The sequence below is a fragment of the Microcebus murinus genome, chromosome 10 (genome assembly GCF_040939455.1).
Source record: "Microcebus murinus isolate Inina chromosome 10, M.murinus_Inina_mat1.0, whole genome shotgun sequence".
Lineage (NCBI taxonomy): Eukaryota > Metazoa > Chordata > Mammalia > Primates > Cheirogaleidae > Microcebus > Microcebus murinus.
The window spans coordinates 68,962,487-68,989,379 of record NC_134113.1 but is presented as its reverse complement, the minus strand read 5'-3'; the positions used below and the strand labels follow the sequence as shown (position 1 = coordinate 68,989,379).

The 26,893-nt window shown below is 40.6% G+C and overlaps 1 protein-coding gene and 1 long non-coding RNA gene across 10 annotated transcripts in view; one reads left to right on the top strand and one right to left on the bottom strand.

Annotated features, from left to right (window-relative positions):
* GRIP1 (glutamate receptor interacting protein 1) overlaps positions 1–26,893 on the top strand; it is a 617,604-nt gene that overhangs the window by 339,666 nt on the left and 251,045 nt on the right. For 4 of the 9 annotated variants that reach the window (XM_076007472.1, XM_076007470.1, XM_076007467.1 and 1 more), the window contains exon 1: positions 6,790–25,138. The exons of the other annotated variants lie outside the window; for them this stretch is intronic. In XM_076007472.1, the coding sequence (XP_075863587.1) occupies positions 25,084–25,138 (55 nt within the window). In that variant the 5' untranslated portion in view covers positions 6,790–25,083. Of the gene's footprint in view, positions 1–6,789; positions 25,139–26,893 lie in introns of those variants that run through there. 9 annotated transcript variants of the gene reach the window in all.
* LOC142873403 (uncharacterized) overlaps positions 1–26,893 on the bottom strand; it is a 75,421-nt gene that overhangs the window by 31,311 nt on the left and 17,217 nt on the right. The window lies entirely within an intron of this gene.

Here is a 26,893-nt window from a genome sequence, read left to right as displayed (position 1 = left end):
AGAATGTCAAGGTGCAGGGATAGGCTGAGACCTAAATGAAATGGAGGAATTATCTAGAGGAATAATGGGAGAAAGAGATCAACAAATCCTTTTATTTATAAGTCAGTGGGAAAAGACACGGTGACGATATGCAAAATTCTTGGCTGTATTTCTGAATATTTCTTTAGGAATGCAATTACTGGGTCGAGGAACAGAAACATTTTAAAGGTTCTTGATATCCATCTTCAGGGAACTGTCTGGAAAAATGGTACTCAGTTGACCTCCTGCCTGCGGTATACAGGCGTGCATATTCTGCCCAGTGCTAGGGAACATTGAAAAACTCTAATTTAATAGATGAAAATCATCTTATTGTTCTGTTTTTGACATTCTGGTAATATTTGTGTTGCTGAAGAGTTTTTCATATATTTCTTGGCTATTTATATTGGTTCTTTACTGCACTGTTTTCTTCACATTTTTGTCCATTTTTCTATTTGCATCTTGGTGATCTTTTTATCCATCCTTATGTGTTCTTTATAGACTATTAGCCTTTTTTCATATTTGTGTTAAATTCTTTACAGTTGTGATTACTTTTTAATTTTTTAACATTGGAATTTTTTTAAATATCAAAATCTGTTTTATTTATCAAAATAAATTTGATATTTATTCTGATATTCTGATTTATCAAAATCTGATTTATTTCTCTGTAATTTATTGCATTGCTTTTATACTTTGAAAATTCTTCCCCATCCAAAGATTATGTATTTACCTAAATTTCTTTTAGATATTTTATGTTCTCTTTTCTACATGTTATGCTTATTAAACTGGAGTTTATTTTGATGTCTGTGTGATGTATCCAAATTGACTTTTTTGGAGGAGCTAGCCAATTGTACTCTCTTTCTCTTTGATGTAAATATATCCTTCCTTTGTCACCTGCTGCATTCTTCTGTATCCTGGAATCTGCTTTAGGCCTATCTGCTCTCTTTTATTGGTACCTTCTCCTACCTTTGTCTCTTGTTTTTCCGAGTTATTTATTTATTTATTTTTGAGATCAGGCTGGAGTGCAGTGACACAATCACAGCTCATGCAGCCTCTAACTCCTGGGCTCAAATGATCCTCCTGCCTCAGCCTCCCAAGTTATTTGGGACTATAGGTGCATACCACCATGGTTGGCTAATTTTTCAGTTTTTTGTAGAGGTGGTGTCTTGCTATATTGCTCAGGCTGGTCTTGAACTGCTGGCCACAAGCAACCCTCCACCTTGGCCTGCCAAAGTGTTAGGCATTTTAAACATTTTTTTTTTTTTTTTTTTTGAGACAGAGTCTCGCTTGTTGCCCAGGCTAGAGTGAGTGCCGTGGCATCAGCCTAGCTCACAGCAACCTCAAACTCCTGGGCTCAAGTAATCCTTCTGCCTCAGCCTCCCGAGTAGCTGGGACCACAGGCATGTGCCACCATGCCCGGCTAATTTATATATATATATATTAGTTGGCCAATTAATTTCTTTCTATTTATAGTAGAGACGGGGTCTCGCTCTTGCTCAGGCTGGTTTCGAACTCTTGACCTTGAGCAATCCGCCCGCCTCGGCCTCCCAGAGTGCTAGGATTACAGGCGTGAGCCACCGCGCCCGGCCATTTTAAACATTTTTAAGTGTACAGTTCAGTGGCATTTAGTATATTCACAGTGGTGTGCAACCATCGCCACTATCCATTTCCAGAACTTTCTCATCATCACAAATAGAAACTCTATACGTATTAAACAATAACTCCTCATTCTCCTTCCCCCACACACATGGTTTTTGCTATTGTTTGTTTTTTTCTTCTAGAGGCTCTGCATGTGAGAATACATGGTTTAAATTACTATAGATTTGTAATATGTTGTAATGTCTAATAGGCATAATATTCCCTAACCCATGGCCCTTCTTTAAAGTGGATAACTCTTAATTTCACATGTACGTGATGTTGTTTTAAATGCCTCTCCTGGTTCATCTACTGCCCCTTGCCTAAGAGGCTCCACCTTCACCCGTCACCACAGCATGAAACTTGTGCGTCCTGAACTGTTCTTCCTTCCTCTCTCCCCACATCCATCAGTCACTTGTCCTGTTGATCCTCTGTCATTCATATTCCTGGGATCTCCACTTTGCTTCTTCTGGCCCTGCCCTTTTTCAGATCCTCCTCACCTACCATGGGGATTATTGCCCCAGCCTCCTAGCAGGTCTTCCTTCCTCTCCTTTGCCTTCTCCCATCCATCCTCCACACTGGTGCCACATCAGTGTCTCTTTAATACAAATATTGGCTTGCCACTTCTCTGGCTTAAAATCTTTCTGAAGTTCATGACTTTTCAGGATAAGTTCAGATTCTTTGGCAAGGTCTTAGAAATCCACTACTCTTCTTCTACCTCAGTTCTACCCTCCCTCCTGCATGTGACGTGCACACACACACACACACACACACACACACACTGCTAGACTGCTAGTAAGCTTAAGCTTCACTGGATTACATACACACTGTAGGAGAGCTAGTCCCTGTCAAGGTGCCATATCTTTGCTCTTGCCTGGAAACCTCCCCTGTTCCACTCTTTCTCTCCTCTTCCTCCCTCTTCATTCCCACTGCTGCCCCAGGCTATTAGATCTCCTGCCCTATACTTCAAGGACTGTTGCCACATTTATCCTAAGAGTCATAACATTGCCATGTAATGAAGTGTCCACTTTCCAAAGGTTCCATGAAGGCAGGACCTTGGTCTATCCGCAGCACAGTGTATGGCACAACAAAGATGCATGCTCGCACTTCGTTTGTCTCATGGCGTTTCTTTAAAACTGATTGAAGTTAACATGAATTGTCTGAAATAATTTGTCACAAGGTTGCTATATTGTTTTCTTCCTTGAATTCTAACTACCATTTTCTATGGATCGCAGAAAAGACCCTTACCCTTTCCTGGTCCTCCTCTTGTTAAATACTATAATTCATTAACTTGTACAGGAAAGATATTTCCTTTTTCTACCACCCACTCTGTATTTAGCTTCTGAATAAGCTATTAGTGTGCACTGTATTGTGTCTCTTTTTTACTTTGTTATGGTTACTTTTAATTGAGATTGTCTTTATTACACTGCCTCTATGGCCACTTTGTTGTAACTCATTTCCTAGTAATTGGATATGTACCTTCTCTGAAATGTAATTTTCTCTGGGCTTGTAAAATGCACAGAGCAAGCCATATACATGAACTCCTTCATAGAACTTGCTGTCATTAAAAATAAAGATCAAAAATTACCACCCTATAAGAGAAGTCTAGGTATTTAAACTGTGACTGGAAATTGTCAAGAGAACAAAAGAAATGAATTTCGCATAATAGATCCCAAATTAGGAGAAGAAAATGTAATTCTAGAGCATTGTTACATGAAAACATCATTGCATCCCAGTGAAAAGAAGCATTTGGCCTTTCTCTGGCAGGTTATGAGATTCAGTCCTCTAAAGAGTGAATGAAATGCATCTGGTGGTCATCTTTTAACAGAATATCATGAATATAATAAAACCAATATTTAAAATTTAGTCCAACTCAGTATATCGCCTAGTATAAATAGATAGAAATGGCAGAAATAATTTATTGTTGGGGTAATGCAGGAGGAATCTACACTCCCTTTTCTCCATCATTTATGATCAGACTTCTCAAAGAGGAGTTGGAATTTGTGTTGCATGACCAGTTCTGTGACAGTTGAATGTCTTAAAGTTAGATTCTGGAATGTTTGCATTCACTGTAACATCGGCATCCATAAAAATGACTTTTTCAACTGCTTGTACAGTTGGAATTCTAAAAAAGAGATTGATGACCAAGTAAGTAGGTAGCTATTGCAAAAGTAACCATGTGAAAGCTATGTGCGTGGGATCTGCTAAAGGTTTGCATGAATTATACCACATATGCTAGTGAGAAGTTAACTTGAGGAGGTTTAATTAATCAGCAGGTATTTATTGAGCACTCACTGTGTGTCTAACACTTCAATGAGTACATAAGAGCCATTGCTCTCACGGAGATGAAGCTGATATTTATGAAATAACTTGAGGTTAACGGTGTGCTGCTTTCTGGGCACTGCACTATGAATAAGAGGGGGAATCCAGAGGAGGAAGAAGGCAGTGATGGTAGAAACTGAAGAAGCCTGTTCTATGGGCAGCCTAAGGAGCGGTTATTTATTCTTATGTATGTCTTGTATATCTTTCCAGAAGTATTTCAGAAACTGGTAACAGTAGTTGCCTCTGGAGAAAGGATCGGGAAAGGACTTACTTTTTACTGTGTTTTCAATTAGACTGTTTGGATTTCTTACCTTGTGCGTATGTTTCCTATCGACAAAATAAAATGTGTCGTATCATTAAGGGAGCTATACTAAAGTAGTTAAGCTAAAGTGGTTGTGTACTTCAAGGAACCACTCAAAGGAAATTCAGAATGGCTTGGAAAGAGGACAGCTTGGAGGCAGGGAGCCTCAGACACCAATAAAGCATTTCCTAAGTTCTGCCACTCATACCTTGGAAATATTTCTCAAATCCATCCTCTCCTGTTGGTCCCTGAGAGCAGCATCCTGGTTCAGGACCCTGTCATCTCTCGCTAGAAGTACTAGAATATCCTCCTAACTAGATATTCCTGCCCCCCCCTTCCCAGTCTCTCCTCAGCAGCTACCAGGGCAATTTGTCTAAAACATGAATCCGTAGTTAAAAGCTGTCACTGAGCTGGGTGCACACCTGTAGACCCAGCGACTCAGGAGGCTGAGGCGGGAGGATTGCTTGAGCCCAGGAGTTTGAGACCAGCCTGGGCAACGCATCAAGACCCATCTCTTGGGGGAAAAAAGGCACCACTGGTACTCATTACCTATGATAGAGCCGACACTCTTTAGCATGCCACACAGCCCATCCCTTTCCTGCTTCCTTCCCAGCCTCATGCCTTGCCATTCTCGGGCTGAACTTAAAACTTCAGCACCATCAAAGCGCCTGTTGTCCCCGCGCACACCATGCCATTCCTCAGATCCATGCCGTGGCTGATGCTCTCCCCTCTACCTGCAATATCTTTCCCCTTCTCTCTTCCTTCCTTTTCCTAACTCCTACTTATCCTTTAACTCCTGCAGGCATTCTTTCTCTGATTTCCCCAGCCCCCACCGCAGCCTGGGTTTTGGACTCACTTTCATGCTACTACAATTTACGCTGTCCTTCGGCAGAAGGAGGAACAGTCTCCCCTGCTCACACCGTCCCAGGAGGTGGACAGGTGCGCCCGGTTGCGTAGTTTGCTGTGCTCAGCTGCTCCCTCTCTGCTCGCTTGGGCAGCTAGTACTCCCTGACTCCTTCCTGCCCCACCTCTTATAGGACGGCCTCCCGCAGGGCGGTTGCTCAGCACTGCGAGTGGCATTGACTCAGGAGGTGCTCTGGCACCAAGTCCCTTTGCACTCTCACACTAAGCCACATTCTTCAGTGTCAGCTTTATTAGTTGCAAAGGAGATATTTTGCTTTCCATCTGCTTGATTCCATTATACATCTCTCTATCATTTCTGACCCTTGATGAGGAAAGAGAAAGCCCACCAGTTCTAACTTACTGCATATTTGCCTTTAATCACCGGTATGTGTCTGTCTTAGACACTAGACTTATCTCTTTAAGAGCGGAGATCGTTTCTTATCTTTGTGTTTGTGCACCTAATGCCCTGGGAAAGATGGTGCTTAGGCACGAGTGTGTGCTTGTGGACGGCATGTGGTAATCTGTATAAAGTGGGCCTGGAAGACGATAATGAGCAGCAGCTGGCATTTCCTGAGCCTGCCGCAGGACTAAGAACTTCGCTTAAGCCTTCACCACCTTACAAGGTAGGCACTGCTAACTTCCCCACTTATGAAAATCTGAGTATGCCCAAGGGCACACAGTAGGACTAGTTCGTTGTTCTACGGTTTCAGTGCAGGCAGTCTTACTCCAGAAACTGTGCTAACAGTCAAAGAAAGAAATAACCATAATGTTATGGTAACATTAGTAGGGGATTCGTGTCTTGCTTCTGTCTATGTAACTTCTTGAGCAATCAGCTAAGTTAGATAGAATCATACCAAACCTCTGGAGGGGATAGAGTGGGAGAACCACCCTAGAGCCAACAATGGCAGGGGAGCAAGGCTATTTTTTTTTTTTTTTTTTTGCAACAGTCTTGCTCTGTCGCCCACGCTAGAGTGTAGTGGAATTATCATAGCTCACTGCAACCTCAAACTCTTGAGGCTCAATCAGTCCTGCTGCCTCAGCCTCCCAAATATCTGGGACTACAGATTCATGCCACCATGCCCAGCTAATTTTTCTATTTTTAGTAGAGACAGGGTCTTGCTGTTGCTCAGGGTGGTCTTGAAGTCCTGACCTCAAGTGATCCTACCGCCTCGGCCTCCCAGAGTGCTAGGATCACAGGCTTGAGCCACCATGCCCAGCTAAGACTAATATTATCTTCACTAAAGAAATGAGGAAACGAAGACCCAAAAGTTAAAAGAGTTCTTCCCAATACAAATCTGGGTATTTTATTTTTTCTTTTTTTAAAGACAGGATCTCACTCTGTTGCACAAGCTGGAGTGCAGTGGCATCATCATAGCTGACTGCATCCTCCAGTTCTTGGGCTTAAGCGATCCTCCTGCCTTAGTCTCCTGAGGAGCTGGAACTACAGGCACATGACACCAAACGTGTTAGTTTTTAATTTTTTGTAGAGACGGGGTCTTGCTGTGTTGCTGAGGCTGCTCTTGAACTCTTAGTCTCAAGCAGTCCTCCCACCTCAGCCTCCCAAAGTGCTAGGGCTACAGGCATGAGCCACCATGCCCAGCCTGGGTATTTTCTCCCATTCTGTAGGTTGTCTATTTGCTCTATTGATTGTTGCCTTGGCTGGGCAGAAGCTTTTTAATTTCATCAGGTCCTATTTATTTATTTTTGTTGTTGCTGTGATTGCCTTTGGGGTGTTCTTCATAAATTCTTTGCCTAAGCCGATATCTATGAGTTTTTCCAAACTCTAATGGCCAATAAATATATGAAAAAATGCTCAACATCTCTAATCATTAGGGAAATGCAAATCAAAACCACAATGAGATATCACTTAACCCCAGTGAGAATGGCTTTTATCAAAAAGTCCCCAAACAGCAGATGTTGGCATAGATGTGGAGAGAGAGGAACACTACACTGTTGCAGGGACTGCAAACTAGTTCAACCTCTATGGAAACTAGTATGGAGATACCTCAAAGAACTAAAAGTAGAATTACTAATTGATCCAGTAATCCCACTAGTAGGTATTTACCCAAAGGAAGAAAAGACATTTTATAATAAAGACATTTGCACTCGAATGTTTATAGCAGCACAATTCACAATTGCAAAGATGTGGAAATGACCAAAGTGCTCATCAATACATGAGTGGATTAATAAAATGTGGTATATATATACCACGGAATATTAGCCATAAAAAATGGTAAACTAATACCACTTGTAACAACCTTGATGGAACTAGAGAGACCATACTCCTAGGTGAAGTATCACAAGAATGGAAAAACAAACACATGTACTCACTATCAAATTGGAACTAAATGATCAACGCTTATGTGTGCACATATGGTAATAAAATTCAATGGAAATCAAGCAGGTGGGGCAGGGAAGAGGGGGCGGGTAAATTCACACCTAATGGGTGCAGTGCACACTATCTGGGTGATGGACATGTTTATAACTTTGACTCACACTGTACAAAGTAATTCATGCAAACAAAAAATTTGTACCCCTTAATATGCTGAGATAAAAAATAAAATAATATAAAATAAACTAACCATTAAAAAATTTTTTTAAATTAAAATGATTTTTTTTTTAGGGTTGGCAGCTTTCTTTCTAAATCAGGTGCAATTAATTGTGATCTTAATTACCTTTTCCCACTCCTGGTGATATTTTTGATGTGTTGATTTTTTCCAGTGCATATTTAATTCCAGATGTGCATTGATAGCACAGGGATTAAAAAGAAAAAAATTGGAGATAATCTCATAAACCTATGTATCTGGTGGCAGAAGTCCATTTAGTGATGTGTTCCATTCTTTTGCAAGCTCCCAATCTCTGATTATTTTAAATATTGTAGAAAACATTGCTTTTGATGTTCTTTTCTGTATTTAATTCTGTATATTGAAGGTCTTTTCCTACTTCTATAGTCCAGATGCAACTAGATGTATGGTCCAGATCAATAAGAAGTGGATCAATAAGCTTTTATTCTTATTCCATTTCCCTTTATTGAAGGGGTCTTGGTTTGCACTTTCTGATTAGAGCAATTTGTCGACAATATGTTGACATGAGAAATGTAGTTTGAATAGGGTCAGAACTTCCTACGAAGGGAATAACCTACTTAAAATACCTTCAAATCTCCCTATACCTTCTCTCCTTGGAACTTAGCTCAGAGTGGGGGCTCTCATGGACAAAGAAAGAGCCATGGGTTTCAGCGCTGCCCCTGATGCAGCTCCCTGCCACCGCACAGCCTAGAGCAAGGTCTTGCATTTGTGGCTGCCCAGGTCGGTCTGTTTGCCAGCAGTCTCCCCATGGCCGTCTAGCCCATCCCTCTTCCATTTGAAGAGCCCTGTGATAGCATCAGAAATGGTTTGCTTGAAGATACAACAGCTGTGTTTTCACAAGAAGCTTATAATAATGAAGTTAATGCCTGCAGTGGCCCTCTCCAAGGAGCTGCAGACGCTTTGCACACATTCATATATTTATCCCATATCCCTCCAAAGTGAGGGAAAGGCCATTGTTATTTTTACGTTTCTCTCGATGCCAAGAAAGAGGTGGCAAAGGTGATGTTTGAAATAGATCAGGAGAAAAGGAAAATGGGTCTTTATCTTTCACCCTTTAGATCTTAGTCCGTATGTTTATGATTGCTAAAGTTCACACTAGTCCAGTCCTCTCTCCTTTAACATATTTGCTTGTTCCTTCATTCGTTCACGACCAAATGTTTATAAAACACCTGCTGTATGTCAGGCACTAGGCTCACGCTTGTTTTCATAGCAGTTTGAAACCTCATTGTTGTACAGAAAGTACTTCGTTCTTTGCAGAACCCAGAACCACCTCCAGGAAGCACAGTTTATAAACCACTGAAGTAGAACATTCATTCAGTCCTTCCTTCAAAAAGCATTTTTGAGCATCTGCCAAATTCTATCAGTTGCAGGCAGCCTAACAATTCCTCCTGGATCTAAAATTCTATAATTATTTCTTAAATTTCTTTTTCATGTTGAGTATATGCTACCTTTTTCTAACTAATGCTCTTTGTGGCCTCTGACCTCTAGGACTATCAGGAATAGAAAATTTATAGAATTTCTTCTTTGTTATTTTGTCCTTAATGATGTTTAGATTAGTGTTTTAGGCTAGCAACTTACTCATCAGAAAACAAATTTTAACAATGACAAGGAGCATGCTGGATTAGAGTTTTTTGTAGATTTAGAGAGCCGAATAGGTCAATTTGCATAATATTTCCGTATGCCCGCTGGGTTGAAGGACCATCATGGAGACATGGAAGTACACTGAAGAGCCCTTCAGGTGGGAAGTGTTGTGATGAGTTGTCCTCATAAAAATGGGGTTTCCAGTTAATAGTAACATTGGTTATTGTTGGCTTCTCCCAACTTCACAGCTATGTTGTGATTTGATTCTCCCATCCCCTCTTCATTTAGTCCTTTCACTTTCCTTCAAGCTTTGTTTCCATTTGCCCCAGACTGCCTGCTGTTCCTTCTGCCTGGAATATTTGCCTGCTCATCCATGGACAGAATCACTGATTGATCGATCGAGATCAAGATCACTTATCGATCAAGATCCAACTCCAGCACCAGTTCCTCTGTGAAACCTTCCAAGGTTTCCTCACTGCCTCTCTTATCCATTCACCTCACTAGTATGTTTTTTTTCCTTTTTGTTTCCACACATCCTATTGATAGCATCAATATAGCATGTATCCCGCTGAATTAATGCCGCCTGTTTCAAGTGATCCTGCACATGTGAATTCCATTGCAGAAAGTGCATTCATGAAATATTTCCATTCCTTTCTATCATTTTCAGTAACCCCTTCCTAAAGAAGCTCCTTACAAATGAAGACCATCAAACTTATTTTTGTACCTTTAGTACCCCACCCAGCTCCAAACATTTGCTTTGGGCCAGCAGCAGCACACACGAGCAGTTCCGGGTAAGATAACCTGCCACATGCCTATCCGCAAGGTCTTTCAGATTTATGCCCGTGGGTCGATCCCGTAGTGGTGGACATGGACTAGAGCCAAGGCGAGGAGGAGCCCCAACTGCTGACAAGGCCTGTGCTGCGTATGCCTACCTCGGGCTAATCAGTCCATTTCCAGAACAGGTGTTGTCTGTCCTGCATACTGTGGCTGAGAGCAGAGAGGAAGAGTCTGCCACCTGGTCAGAATTTATGCTAACAGATGCCATAAAGAGAACGCTCAGATTGCATGCTGTGTCAGCAGTCAGGGCGTGCCTCGAGCCCAGTGTCTCCCCCTACCGGCAAGGCTCCTCTTCACATGTGCCCTGCCCCACTTCTCCCCCAAGAGACAGCCTATTGCTGGGACCAAAGTCTTTTAGAATGCTCATTTCTCCTCTTGGAAATCTAACCCATCTAACTGCACTGGCAGCCTGATGGTCTTTATGACTTGGATAGGGGCAGATGATTCGGAAGTGGGAATAAAATGTTTTTTCTTCCTTATTTTGAAAAGATTTGCCTTTCTTTTATGAAATTAAAACAACCACCACCACCATCGGGAAGACTTCAGTGTTCTGGAAGGGTGTCAGCTCTTAGATAAGATGCAAAAGTAGGTCTCTGTTAGCCATGTCCTCGGCCAGGAGCTGGTTCTGCCTGTAGGCCCTGGGTATTTCCCGGCCACTGAGATGGCTGCTTTGGTCCTACAGGAATTGGCTACCATCATCCAGCCCATGGGCTATGGAAGCATCTCAGTAGTAGCAATTGCTTATGATTTTATACCTAGAAAACCAGGATGACAGTGTACTCGACCACTGCAGGTTGGGGCAGAACACTGGGCTTCAAAAATAATAACAGTTACTATCACCACCAATATCAAGAATAGTTAATATACCTGTTTACCAAGGACTATACATATAATCTAATATAATCCTCACACTAACTATTTTTTAATATCTTCATTTATAGTTAAGGAACCTGATAATAACAGGAACATAAAAACATAGCGAGCAATTTCTATGAGCTGGCACTGTGGACATCTGCCAAGATCTTGTTAGAATCTTGATTCAAACCAAGGTTTTTATGACTATAGAGTGAAATCTCTTTGGGGGAGATGTAAAGGATATGCAGAAACTCTCTGTTCTATTTTTGCAGCTTAAGTAAGTCTAGAAGTAGTTCAAAATAAAAAGGTTTTCTGAAGAGTCAAAACAACACAGCTCGTAATGACTGCTCCCTGCCGCCTGCTCTGAATAACAGCCTCATGTAGTAAGGTTGGTCAGGGATGCTTACAACTCACATCATGCTGGAAACTTCTGCAGCTGCACTACTCAAGGAGACCAGGTCTAGAGGTGGCATTTTCATCTTAAACATGGTGAATCTATATAGTTGGTATGACACTTTCTCCCCAGCAGATGGCAGTGAAATGTCTTGAGGAAAAGATGCTTTTTTCCTAATGCTCACAGCGGTGCTATCTGGGCTAGCAGTGGCCCTGAGAGTGATTAGAGATCTGGAGAAGAAGTAGCAGAGTTGAGAAGTGTTTGGGAGGTGAAGTTAGATAGCGAGCCCATGCGATGTTTCTATTTTAAGGATGTCAAATGTAACTGCAACCAAATCAACCATTAAGTTTATCATTAGTTCAAAGCATTTACTCTTTCTAAGCACAGTCCTTCGTTTTATGCATCCGTGTAACTCACATTTTTTAAATCACGGGCTCCCCTTTGCGACAATGTGAGATACAATAATAATCTAAGGAATAGTAAGGATTAATGGAATTTACATGTCCATGAATAAACCCTTAAAGTTGGAAGTTTTTTCCATGAGTGAGCTTTAGGGGGTCTGTGGCACCCCAAGAATTGTCACGTATTAGTGCATTTTACAGGGGAGAGTCCCCCTAACATGCATCAGAGTCTCAGCTGGGTCCAGGGCCTTAGAAAACACATTCTTTCTGAAGGCATGTCACCCAAGAAGGCCTAGAATAGATTCAGGGGAGGGGGACAGCAAACTCAGGTGCCTACAAGGGCCGAGGAGGTGACACGGGGACTGGATGGAGCTGGAGAATGTATTGTCCAGATATCTCAAGAGGCAGCCTGTGCCCAGTTCCGTCTAAGACCTGTGATGCAGGATGGCAGGCCCAGTGTGGGATGACCTCTTGGTTTTTAAAGAGGAGCTACAAATCCATAATTTTAAATGAACTGTAGACCTTTCTGAAGTATACAACTAATTTAAAACATTTTTAAACATAACTCAGGCAAAACAAGCATACTTACAGGTCATGTGTGGTCCTGGAGCTGCCAGTTTGATAACTTGAATTTAGACATCAGCCTGCAATTGATAATAAGCTCATGACCTGGCTGTCTTGGGTAGACGGGCCATGGTAAGCAACTCTAGGACTACTGCTACTCCTCTTAAGTATTGTTATTACTACAGCAAGCTCCATACTAGTAATGGCGGACACTCTGGCACCCTCTGTGTACCAAGCACTATGCTAAACACTTTATCCATAACAACTCCTTTAACCTTCTGAACAACCCTGGGAGGTTAGGTTACTAATGGTTTAGAGCATTTACTACTGTATGTTAGGTACTTTTCTAGGCACAAGTCTTGACTCTTGTAGTCCTGTAACAATACTATAAGTAGCTGGGGAAACTGAGCTGTGGGAATATTTAGTGACTTGTCCTCGCTCATATTCTAGATTCAAACCCAGGCAGTCTGATGCTGTTCTGACTGCCTCTGGGGTGCTCTGGGTACTGGCCACTCTTCAGATAACTCTCAGCTGTGGTGCTTAGTGGTCTCAGACTAACCCCCTTCACACTGGCATGACAATGTGGCACTTTTGACCACATGTAGTCACCCCCCAGTCTTCTGTGAAATCCGTCTCATTTTCATGCATCACCAGACATGCTTGATTCCATCTTTGTGGGTTTTTTTTTAATCTCCTCTGAAATGAACAGATCATAAATCCTCTGCTAGATGAGATTTCCAAATAATGGTGATAGATGGCCTTGTCTTTTGTCTCCTGACAAGTTTGTCCCTGACTGTCACCGCAGCAGTCAGAACGGTTGTATTATGCTAAGACGGCATCTAGATGCAGTGCTGAAAAAGGAGGCGACAGCGTAATTCTCCACACAAATTTCTGTTTCATTTGAACTTTCTCAAATGAATGAGGCTTCCTGAGGGTTTACACAAAGGAAACTCCCGAAACAAGTGAGAAATTGCGGTTGTAATGATAGGGAATTGACTTTAATCTGCAGCTGCAACACAGAATCTGTGTCTGATGGGAGAGGGTGGGACCGTGACAGAGGAGCATGCAGTGATTTGCAGAATGCACTTGTTCCCAATTCTGTCTATTGGCGCCAATGCTGAAATCCACCCCCTGCGGAGAGATTGATAATGGAAACCAGAGGGAGGGAGGGAGTAAAAGGCCAGGGTGTAAATTTATTCCAAAACTGTCGTATGCCCTGAATTATATCAAATGGGTCTCTAATTTCCTACTTAGAAGATACTTTTATCGTTTAAAAAAAAAAGGTAAATTTGGCTGTTACTTTACAGCTTTGCACTTCTATCAGCGCACCAGTTTTATGGTGCTTCCTGGAAGCAGTGGGTCTTAGTGGCTGGTGCATTCCCATTAGCATATGCGCCTGCAAAATATTTCATCCTTCTGTGACTCCCTTTTGATCAATAAAGCTCCTGTATTTCCCTCCCCAAACAAGATCAGAGAGAGGATCTTTGGAAGGCCTCTCTTCCTGGGGACTATTTTTAATGTCATTCCTGAAAATAAAGCATTAGACGTGAAGCCAACAGAAAGGTAACTTTAGAATAAAAAATATTTGTAAGGCAGACTCTTGTGGTCACCACTGGGACTCAAAACCAAAATTATGGAAGAAGGAGTGGGCAGGGGTGTGCTGGAAGCATTGCGGAGTTCCAGGCTTGGTGATATAGCAAACTATTAAAAACTAGTCACAGGCCAGGGGGGGTGGCTCACGCTTGCAATCCTAGCACTCTGGGAGACGGAGGCAGATGGATTATTTGAGCTCAGGAGTTCGAGATCAGCCTGAGCAAGAGCAAGACCCCGAAAATTAGCCAGGCATGGTGGCTCATGCCTGTAGTCCCAGCTACTCAAGAGGCTGAGGCAGGAGGATCGCCCAGGAGTTTGAGGTTGCTGTGAGCTAGGCTGACACCATGGCACGCTAGCCCAGGCAACAGAATGAGACTCTGTCTCAAAAAAATAAAAATTAAAAACCAGTCAGAGATCTATACAACAAGAAGGGTAGAATGGACCTAACTATCTTTGGGAAAATGTATATATGTATATTTAATACCCTATAAAAACTTGAAAGTAAAAATTTCCTTATTTTATTTTTATTTGATTGTTTTGACTTTTTTCCTTGCTTTGTTGGAGAAAAATCTGGTATATCTGTTTGATACTTTTCCTTATTGAGCCTAAGTATAAATCACAGGACTTGCACAAATCTAATGCTTCTAATAGTGTGTGCTCTTGTCCTCAGACCACAGATATAAATGACTGAAGGCATGTTGCTTAAAGAAAACCATTCCCGTGAGAAATGACAAACCAGATTTGGTTTAGAAGGTCTGTGAATTTAGTAGCAGTCACACTGGAGTTGAGTATGTGGAGGTTGGTTTGAAAGTTAGAAGATGAGGCAAAATCTTATAAAGTGTAAATTATCCTTAAGCAATCCTTGTATTTCTTGGCTTGAGCACATAGCCTAGCCAGCCAGTGTGGAGAAAAGGGAAGATTTCTACACTATGGGTGGGAATGCAAATTAGTACAGCCACTATGGAAAACAGTATGGCAACTCCTCAAAAAATTAAATATAGAACTACTATACAATCCAGTAATCCCACTTCTGGATATGCATCCAGAGGAAATGAAATCAGTATCTTGAGAAGATACCTGCACTCCATGTTTATTGCACAATAGCCAAGATATGGAAACAACGTAAGTGTCCATCAGCAGATGAGTGGATAAAGAAAATATAGTGTGTATGTGTGTATACACACACACTTACATACAATGGCATATTATTCAGCCACAAAAATAAGGAAATCCTGCCATTTGCTACAACATAGATGAACCTGGAGGATATTATGCTAAATGAAATAAGCCAGACACAGAAAGTCAAATACTGTATTATCTCACTTATATGTGGAATCTGAAAAAGTCAAATTCATAAAAGCAGAGAGTAGAATAGTGGTTGCCAGGAGTCAGGGAGTGGGAGAAATGGGGAGATGCTGGCCAAGGGTACAAACTTTTAGTAACATGAAGAATAAGTTCTGGGGATCTAATGAACAGCGTGGTGACTATAGTTAATAAAACTGTATTGTTTACTTGAAATTTGCTTAGAGAGGAGATCTGAAGTGTCCTCACCATGCCCCCCACACACAGATGGTTACTAAGAATGGTGATGGATATGTTAATTAATTTGAGGTGATCATTTCACAATGTGTGTATGTATATCAAATCATCATGTTATGTACCTTGAATGTGCACCATTTTTATTTATCAATTATGCTTCAATAAAGCTAGGGGAATAATGTTTCTCCTGCATAGGCCTTTGAGAGAATTAAATGAGGAAATGTATATATAGGTTTAGAGCATGCCCAGCACACAGGGAGCTCCGTGTAAGTGCCAGTCCTGTTCATGATGAAAACAATGATGGCAGTTATGGAAAAGATGACAACAGTCATCATGACCAATAGATCTAATAGGTTCCCAGAATTCCGGCCAGAACCCAGCTTCCCCTAGCCTCCCCCGTCTTTCCTTGGCTTTGGCTCTTGGCCTTTCCCTATGCCCCAGACCTCTTGGTGACTCTCTGCTGCTACTGTCACTGGATACTCTGTGAGTTCTTGGGTTACTGTCCTCATAAGCTTTGCTGTCCTCATATAAGAACTCGAGGGGCCTCCTGCAAGGTGTCTTGTGATGGGATGTTGGACCAGGGTCTTTTCCAGGCCTCTGGCCTCAGTTTGGTCCTGGGGTCAGTTTCTAGCCAGCCTGCCTGCCACCTGCACTCCCATTTCTGACCCTTGGCTGCCCTCTAGTGTTAGTAGCTACTTGCCCCACTGTGCAGCCAGAACACAGAAGGGACAGTGCTTGCAGGATCACAGGGGGCTCGCACAGCTGGATGCTAAGAAGATGCCTGATGAGGGGAAGAAACCCAAATAAGAATGTTCCCTCCACACTTTTGTCTTTTCCTTTTTTCCATACTCCTTCCATTTTTTTTTTAGATGCTTTGTTTCCCCTCTAGGTTTTATTGGAGAGTTGTTTCCTTCTCTGAAGGAAAATAAAAACACCTTGAATTTTTTTTTTTCTCAGATTCAGTGATCTGTGATTGAAAGTGTTTGCACAACATCGCCAAGAAGCCCTCTAAATGTTATTTGTATGGAAATAAAAGTCAAAAGTAATGGACAGGGTTTTTTCTTTGAAGTCAAAGGGAAGGGCCCTTCTGGGTCATGATAATGAATTTAGGAAGACAAGTTACAGTTGTAGAAACCTTTGGGATTTGGCAAAATGTGGATTTCCCAGGAGAGAAGCACAGGAGTGTGACACCTTTCCTTTCCTGTGTTGCAAGTCTGTGCTTCTTATATTAATATAACTGTATTAGCAATGGTGTGAGCTCTGGAGCCTCCTTTTTTTTAGTGTACACACACAGAGAAACACACATATTTTAATATTATTTTTACATAAACCTTTGGACTCTTTGTAGCGTGCTTTAACATTGACAAAGTGCTTTCCTATTCATTACTTCATTTGATCATCACAGCCGCCCAGTAGAACAGGCGAATTCAGTATTATAATGGAATGGCAGAACTATAAGGCATTTTAGAGGCACAACTTCCTTATTTTATAGATCAAGAATCTGAAGCTTAGAAAAAGTACTAGCCAAGACTCTTGAACCCAACTGAAGAAACCCAACTCAAACTAATTTAGCAAATGGGACACCATATCGACTCCTCTAACCAAAAAAGTCCAGGATATTATGTATGGCTTCAGGTATGGATGGATCCAGATGTCTCAACACAGCTGCAGGAAACTGTTACTCTCCATTCCTTAACTCTATTTTCCTAATCCTAAATCTTCTTATTTAAATTTTTTAGGTTTTTATGTATCTATAGGATGCCTTAAAATATTGTAAGTAAAACATTGTAAATAGTGTAAGTAAAATATTGTAAGTGAAATTTTATTAGAATGAGTAAAGCGTCTTAGAACTGAGGAGGCGGATTTGTTGTAGCTCATTTTTAATGCGTGCATTCTTACTGGCAAAAAGCTTAACTCCTATCCCACAAAATGAAAGTCATCAAAGTAGCAGCTAAAACAGTAAGAAGGTCAGTCTGGAGGTTGTCACAGTACAAAGCCATGATGAAGATGGAATTGCAAAGTTTTGTAGACATGTGTTACTAGAACTTTCAAAAATAGACACATCTGTTACTTTAGAGACACATCGTATCCTTGACAGGCTATAATTATGCGTGTTAGGCCAGACTCCATTAGCAGGATGAGTGTGTGTTTGCTACTTTCTTCATTCACAGAGACGAGCCAAGTTTTTAATTTTAGCATCTTCTTCTTTGCCTTTTTCTTCGTTGCTCTTGCTGCCTCTGACTTCAGCGAAAAACTAATGGGGTTGTGTGTGCCTTCGTATTTGGAGAACAACAGGGTCCTTATGAATCATCTTGTCAGAAGCCCCAGGAATAAATCTAAGGTGTGATCTGGAAAGGCAGGAGTAGCGCACGCCCCCTCCCTCTTCTCCCTCTGCAAACAGGCAACATTCAGGAAACATGCAGCTATTTGGGAGAATTCTCTCTTAAAGTGGCAGAGCTTTGCTCTTGTTGTTTTTTCAAAAGTAATTTAACTTCATCTTCTGTAGAAGAGCTCCAGAAATAGTGTTGCATGTAAAGGAAGTCCACTAGAAGAGAAACCTCCACAGATTTATTTATTCAACAAAAGTGTATGGAACATTGGCTATGTGCTAGGTGCTGTTCTAGACAATGAACAAAATAGACCAAAAAGAATCCTGCCTTCATTTAAAAAAAAAAAAAAAAGAAAGCCAAGGGAGGGGCAACAGACAAAAAACAAATACATAATTAAAATAGGGAGTGTATTAGATGGTGTATAGTGATATGGAAAAAATATAAAGCAAGAAAGGGTGATAGGCTGGGTTTGGAGGGAATACTGCAAACCCACTTCATCCAACCCCCTTTCACAAATCTCATTGCTTCCTTTGATCTAACCTGGCTTCTATGCACACACCACCACTCCTTACGGTTGGACTTTTGTATTAGTTGTTTCTTGCCTTCCTAGTAGCGCGTAAGCCCACCTCCACGTACTGGGGGTGTGAAAAATGAATGTTATTTTAAGCCACCCTCAGTGTATAGTTAAGCCAACCTTAGTCTCTGCTCTGACAATTCATCTTTTTAATTTTAATAATTATAGACCCTCTCCCTATTGAATTTTTCACTTTTCTTTATTCTTCAAATAATGTGCTTATCTTCCCAACTGCCAGTTGTTGGTCACAGGTATCTGACATAGCTTGAGTTGTATGATATCCTAAATCCATGCATTATTTATATGAAAGTATCCTTTCATTTAGCCCTAAAAAAAAAGAAGAAAATTTGGCTACCACTACGAAATTGGAAGAGCAATGCTCCTCCCAAAGGACTGCCCAGATACTCCTAAAAATAAAAACAAATGCTGGCCACTGATTCTGGGAGGAGTTAGCAAGGCAGGTCTCCCCCTCATGTGTGGCCAGGTATCTCAGTGCCGGACACGCGGCAATCAATAAATGCTTGTAGGAGAAAACTCCTGTGTGCAACAACCATGTAATTGTGGCTGTAGAATGCTGGCAGTCAGGTGGGAAAGTATTGGGAGGGGTTTTAAAAGTAGACTTGGAAGGGATGGACTGTTGAGAAAGAGGAGGATGATGTCAGGGAGTCCCTGGAGGAGGAACATGCATCCCATCTGGGAGAACATAAGGAGCTCAATTTAGGTCAAGGCTAGTCTGAGATGGTCGTGAAGGCCACCCACAGATCTTGGAATCAAGGATGGGGAAAGGTCGTTTTGGAATGAGAGAGCAAATCTGGGCTGACATTTGAGATTTGGGAGTCAAAGCAGAGAGGTCATTGTTGGAGCCCTGGGAGAAAATGAAATGCTCAAGGAGACCAACATGCAGTGACAGCACTTGGGTGCTCCATCATTTGGGGGCAGGAGACAGAAGAGGCATGAGAGCAGGAGAAGATTGTGAGACTCAGAGGGGGGAGATCACTTTGTGCCATTGTGATCCTGGAAAAGGGACTATTTTAGTTGTTAATCCCAACCCTCACCTCCTCGTGATTCTGTCCAAACCAATTCATGCTAATCACGTGGAGCCAATGTAAGGAAGAGTCTGGGCTCTGTAGCCATATGCCAAATTGTACATTTATATTCCTACCAAATACACAGTGAATAATAAAACCTTTTACTAGTCTCTGTACTTTACACAAATTAACTCAGCTAATCATCAAAACAAACTTAGAAATGATTTTTACCATTTAGCCAATGGAGAACAGAGAGGTTGAGAAGCTTGCCCAAGGTCACACAGCCATTTAGTGGTAAAAGCAGGATTCAAAGTCAGTTGGTTTGATTTTAAAGCCTGTGCTTTTGACCATTACACCATCCTCTCTTCACATAATGCTTCCATAAATGGCTGGACTTAACCTGGGCTTTTAGGGAGATGATTTCCCAGTAAGTTTCCTCTTGTGCTACATTTCTACATATTCTGTTCTTTAACATTTCCCACCAGATGCGTTTAGCTGATGAATTTCTAATCTTCTTACCTTCACTGGAGCTTTCTGGGCCTTCTCATGTTAAGTGCAGGCAACCTTCTTCTCTTGACACCAGGACGGGCATCAGAGCCCTGGCTCGATACAGCACATGGTACCCGCCCTTTTATATCACAACACACCAGAGGCTCAGAGCCACTGAGTGCTTTTTAATCACCCCAGATTTGCAAGGGTATGTCCTAATGACACTTCCTAAAGGGCATCATTACTTCTACAAAAATATTTTCTCATAAAATATTTGCTTTAAAAAGAGCCTAAATAAATAAATAAAAAATAAAAACAGCCTAATAAATTCTGTCTTGGGCAATTACACTAAATCTCTACACCAGGGGTCCTTAAACTTTTTAAACAGGGGGCCAGTTCACTGTCCCTCAGACTGTTGGAGGGCCGGACTATAGTTTAAAAAAAAAAACTATGAACAAATTCTTATGCACACTGCACATATCTTATTTTGAAGTAAAACAACAAACAGGCAAAAACACCCGCATGTGGCCAGCGGCCGTAGTTTGAGGATGCCTGCTCTACCCCCTTAGAACTTCTGTCAGGAAATTGGGTCTTGCTTTTTCTAACAACCCTCCCCTGTAGCTCATCAGTGGCGAGTTCTATTCTACGCACATCTCCCTTGCCTGATCCTAATGTTTGGTCTCACATTGACACACGCCAAGAATTAAGTAGCAGACAATGGTTGGTCACAGGAATTGTAACACGTTTGAGACTCATAGTTGCTTTCGGCATCATTGAAAAAGACAATTCAAACAGCTGATTATAATAAGCTAAGGATGTGCCCGGGAGGTTGTCCATAAGGAGCTAAAAAGAGGGTAGAGGTTAACACGTTAAGACTTCCAAGAACATTGTGTTCTAAAAATACCCTGAAGATCTGGAAAATGCCCAACACTTATTAACTGTGGGAGGGAAAAAAAATCAGTATATTCAATACAAGCCAAGTCAGGGTGCCCTCTGCTGTCTAAAATGATGACCTAAGTATGTTAAGCATTATTAAGCAAAAGAAAAGGAAAGGTAATAGCTAAACAAATAAGCAAACAAATGGGATCTATCAAGTGTATTTTGTAACAGAAAGATTTACAAAATAAGTTGAAATAAGGAAGAAAGTACACATTATTTTAGTACTTTAATCAAATTGATTCTAATGACATAAAATAGGGGGTATTTATTTGTGCAATTATCCTCATTTTGGTTTTGTTTTGTTCTCTATTTTTAAAATGAATTCCCAGGTGTAGTTATATGGCAGCAAATTTAGTTTATGATGATTCTATCTTGTTAAAAATCAGAAGAATCATAACAGCAATGTTTGGGGGTGGAAATGCTATTTATATAGGTGATGTTTCTGTAGAATGATTTTCTTTTGAGAAAATCATTGGAATCTTTGGATTCTATTGGAATCTTTGAGCCAATCATAAGGTTTGGAGGGGTTTTGTTTGTTTGGTTTTGATTTGGTTTTTTTTTTTGTGTGTGTGTGTGTTTTTTCCCATACACCCCCAACTCATACCCTTCTTACAGTGAAATTAGTACCATACTGTAATGGAAGTGATATTCAAAATATTTTAAAACATCCATGAAAAAGACACAAACCAGTCAGAACGGAAAAACTGACCAATCAGAAGGGACTCCTAGTAAATATTTGGTACACCATGGTCTGGTACCAGAAGGTACCTCTCTTAACTGCTGCCTGTTTCTGGTTCTTTCTGGGCAGGGCGGTTCTAGACCTATTAGCTGTGCTTCAGAGGTACATGGGCATAGGCAGGGAAGAAGGTGATAGATACTAGATTTGCCTCCTGTCGTAAAATATAACTGCACTTAAAGGTTCTTTGTTAATTGAGTTTGTCCCCCTGTAAACTAGATCACGTTTTCTATGAATAGCAAGGGAAAGCAAAGAGTAGAAAGAATATTTAGCCAGGGGTGAGAAGCTATGGTTCGTTCCTGTTCTTTACCACTTACTAGCAGAGTGACCTTGATGAAAAGTACCCTCTCTGAAAACCAGTTTTCTAATATGGAACAAAACCCCATAACAGTGTTGCTCTAATGATACATTACATGTGAAAGTGCTTTGTAATCCATTAAATTCTATACAAACATAGTACGCTTGTTTATATCTTAGCAAAAGTAATATTTTAAAGGAACCCTGAAATAAGAATTATTTTCCTAAGAGATTAATCTGCCCTGAATTCAGCAAGCCCGGGTTTTCATATATTGAGGTGTTTTTGGTTTTTTTTTTTTTTTAAGGGTCAAACCTTGACCCAACTCACTCACTCTTCTCCAGATCATGTTGGAGTTTAATGAGATATATATATTTTGTGCCATTTTACCTGCTTTATATTTCTGTAGCCTCCATTTGGTGACCCTCAAGAAGCATGTTGTAAAGTTTGAGCTATCTAGACAGCTGAGCCACCATCAATAAAATGTTGATTATAGGGTCCAAAGACACATGCTTAGATTAACGCTGGGATGAAGAAATGTAGGCCACTCTTCCTAGTGGTAGCTCATGTTAGGAAACTGTGGTCTAGTTCCACCAGTTACTTTGGCCACTTGGGACCTTTGTCCTAAATGTCAGTAAGTTTTGAGATAGAAACTTTGTGCTGCTAAAAGGCATTTTGTCAGCGCTGGAGTTCAGGGTATGAGGCTAAGCTTGCATTAAGCAAAAGGAGGATAAAAGGCTTAGGGCAAAAGGCTGAACTTAGATTGGCTTCCAGGGAAATCACTGAGAACCAGAGAGGCCCACGTGGAAGAAGGTGGGAATACCTGGCAGATTCTTTCATCATCTGGAAAAGAGTTACTCCAGGAGGCTCCATTTCCATAACATTCCCAGAGCTGAGCCTGAGCCGAATAATAGGATAGATACAGGTTGGCAGCCACAATATCAAAAGAGGAAAAAAAAAAAATCTATCTGGGGCTCTCAGAAACCATTTAGAGAGCTCCAGGATTGGCTATTTTCCATGCCAGAAAAAGTAAGACATTTAGTAGTTTGAGGATTTTTCTTAGTATCAGAGAACAGAGCTTTGACAAACAAACAAATTGGGTATGTTAGTTAAAGGGGGAAATATTTGATCATTGTAGCCTTAAGGAAAAAGCAAATTAGATCTGAGTCTACATAAGAGCAGAGGGGTAAGAGATTTCTATGATTTTGAGTTTTATTTGAATAGACATTAATAAAATGGTCTGGAGTGGTGATGGTCCACAGGCAAGATTTTACTAATACTATTTGACAGCTGCATACTCTGAGTGCTTGGATTTTAGGAAAGATGTTAGATTTTCAAGAAGGATCTTGACAAGAGCTAACCATAAATATTCATCTCACTTTAGCTAATAACTTCAGTTCTGTAGCACTAAGGTATATTTGTGTTTAGAGCAAAAAATATCAAGGAAGCTAAGATATTTCTAGGGATAGCCTAATACGAATGAAAATGAAATGGGCTGAAATTCAAAAAAAGATTTATGCTAATGGAACAATTATAAAAATTTGACTCTGTACTACAATCCATTTAATATGGCCCTTCCTATTGATTAGTGGTGGGCTGATCACTTTAGCTAGACCATCCTTGGTAAAGGAATTCTTCTAAAAAACCTTTAAAGTAGATACTTATGATATGCAGCCATTTTTTGCACACAAATTATTTTTCCATTGAACCCAAAATAGAAAGCATATGCATTTCAATAGCAGTTGATTGAAATTGTTTGAGTTAATATGAAATTTATGAATGAAGAAGAGAAAGCTCTATCACTAAATTTGGAATATTGGAAGTTATTTTAGAAACCAGCTTGAAAGGTTTTCTCTCTTTTTTTTTTTTTTTGCAGCCTGAACAGCAGAATACATCTGTATGAATAATTCATAAAGTCCTAGAAATATTAATCAAATAGTTTAGACAGTGATATATCTTTTCATTTTGACTAATTGATTTTTTTTTAATTTAAAGTTCCTGGCCAACCATCTGATTTTTTTTTTCCTGAATGTTTGTGTTAACTCCTGTGGTAGTTTTCTGGATTTTGATTAAAATTCCATACCAAATGTTCATTTGTATTGACTGTAGAGTGAGTAGGCTGGTGCTGGCAGTTGAAGAAATGTGCTCCGCCTTCTTGTCACTTTGTGAATGGATTGTGAAGGGTTTGTTAATTTGCTCTTCACTCCACTGGAGCAGATACTCACAAATATCTGCTATGTCGCAAGACTGTTTTATTTGCATAATGAGAACAACGGTTTGGGGGAGGGTTGTTTGGGAAATAGGATAATAAGGTGCATTAAAAATAGAAATACTTGGCCTTATTCGCTTTTATTTCTGGTATCTTTAGAAACAGTCTTGACTGTGTTGCTTTTCGGCCAAGTCCTTTTTTGGAAAGGGTGATTAAGGGGGCTGGAACTCCATCTGCCCTGCCAGACTCTTTTCCTTAGCCCTTCTTGCATTCCATCTATAAACCTGCACCGCCTCTACCCATACATTTGTAAAGTGTCATATAGGTCTTTCTGACTGTAATGTAGGGCTGCCTCTTTCCTATAGGCAAAAATATGCTTCTCTCCGAATCCCAAAGAAAAATTGCCCTCCCTCCTTTACCTTCCTTTTTTGTTGCTGTTAAGAGAACCTAGTCTGACATCTGTACATTTCTTCCTAAAGTAAGAGCACCAGCCCTTCACTTGCATTTCCCATTAAACGAGACACCCAAAGGACACTGGCTTGATCCTGAGAAGGAAAGGGTAAACCGGCCGGAATACACAGCCCTTTGCCTAAAACAGAATGCATCGCTCCGTGCTTAGTGTTAGATTTATGGAATGGCTCCTCTCCCAGCGTTGTCCCTGCTTTCTACAATTTGGTGCTTTGTTGCTATCGAAACGGCATCACTCTCTAAGCCATTGTGAGTGTGAAGGGGGAGGAGGCTGTGGCAGGCAGGGTGGTAGTAGTAGTGAATGACACAGCTTTGCCAGATGACATGTAGCGGACCTCTGCATCAGCCAAGAGGAATTAAGCTTTGTCACTCCCCACTGGGACTACCTTTCTCCTGGTATGTGCGCAAGGAATTCATATGCTGCTGCTGCTGCTGCAGCCACCAGAGCAGAGCCCTGAGTACACTTGGCCACAGAAAGCAGTGAGCAAGAATGATAGCTGTCTCTTTTAAATGCCGTTGTCAAATTCTGAGGCGACTTACTAAAGGTATCGTGCTTTCCTTGTTATTCACTCAGCGAGTCTGTTGCAGTATCCTGTAAACACAGTTTAACGGGTTTTACTTTCAAATATGACTGCCTTTATAATTTATTGTCAGGCAACAAAGAACTCAGTGAAATATGTATATATATATGTATATATATATATATATACAGGTGGACTCAGCTTTGCTTTCTCTCTTTACACCCTATGTTCGTGCTGAAATCGTGAAACTGGCTTGTGAGATTTTTTTTTTTTTTCTTAACGACTTCATTCTTTGCTAGAAAGAGAATGTGTTTGGGTCCGGTGCTGAAGTTATTATGGGAAACCGTCATTTTGCATGCTGATTAAACTGGTCAAGAGAAGTCAAGTGTGTGTTACTGTCCTTTCTATGATACTTGTACTAAATGCAGCTGGCAGTTTCAAGACTCACACAGCTGGTGAATCCACAGAATAATTGTTTATTCTATTAATTTCCAACAGCTCAAGAGCTTTTTCTCAGGATAGCTTGAATTTTTTTTTTTTTTTTTTTTTTTTTTTTGAGACAGAGTCTCGCTTTGTTGCCCGGGCTAGAGTGAGTGCCGTGGCGTCAGCCTCGCTCACAGCAACCTCAAACTCCTGGGCTCGAGTGATCCTTCTGCCTCAGCCTCCCGGGTAGCTGGGACTACAAGCATGCGCCACCATGCCCGGCTAATTTTTTATATATATATATATCAGTTGGCCAATTAATTTCTTTCTATTTATAGTAGAGACGGGGTCTCGCTCAGGCTGGTTTTGAACTCCTGACCTTGAGCAATCCTCCCGCCTCGGCCTCCCAAGAGCTAGGATTACAGGCGTGAGCCACAGCGCCCGGCCAGCTTGAATTTTTTTTTATGTTAGAATTGCACGTTCAAAAAAGTAGGTAATTCGAAATGCTTTTGGTCCTGTATGATATTTGAAGTTTATTTGGAAGTAAAAATCAGTGCTCTGTATCTTATCGTCAAGAATCACTGGCTTGAGATTGTCTCTCTTAGAACTCTAAAATATTAATTAAATCTCTCTGTAATATTTAAATTAAGCTTTTCTTTGAAATCACTCTAGCTGTGCTATCTCATTTACTTTGTGTGCATGCTATTGCAAAGTTAGTGAATGGCTGCTTTAAAAATCCTGCCTTGTGTCCATACAGATATGTGAGCCCTCTTGCCTTATTTCCTTTAGATAGAATCTTTTGGGGAAATTTATTATTACAAAAAAAAAAACTTCACTCAGAGTAAAACTATTGTAGCTGCAAATGCCTTTTTCAGCCTGTAATATAGAATACTGTCAAGTAATTAATGGGTATAATTATGTTCTAGAAGCTCTGAACCTATAAATATGTTAATGGATGCTATTTCTATCATTTTAGCTTGACATATCAGAGTTCTTTGATCACCAGCAGTGCAGCTAAAAATGCAATTAATATTTTATTTGGCAGAAGAATGAGCACAGAGCAAATAGTGAGAAATAGATCTTGAGTCAATAACAGGAAAAGGAATAAATACTATAGACCAACTTACTGAATGCATTTGCAAGTTGTTTGGATACAGAGTGAGTCCTTTAAAAGGTACTTTGGGGGAAATATAGGAAAGATTATCCATTTTAAATTAGGCTGTTAACATGGGGCTGTAAATTCTCTTTTGACTTTATCCTGTACAATTGGTACAAAAGTATAATTTCTGTTTATAAATCACTATTAAGAGACTATCCCTTATCTTATGGCTTTGGCTAAGTCTTTTAAAGACAGGT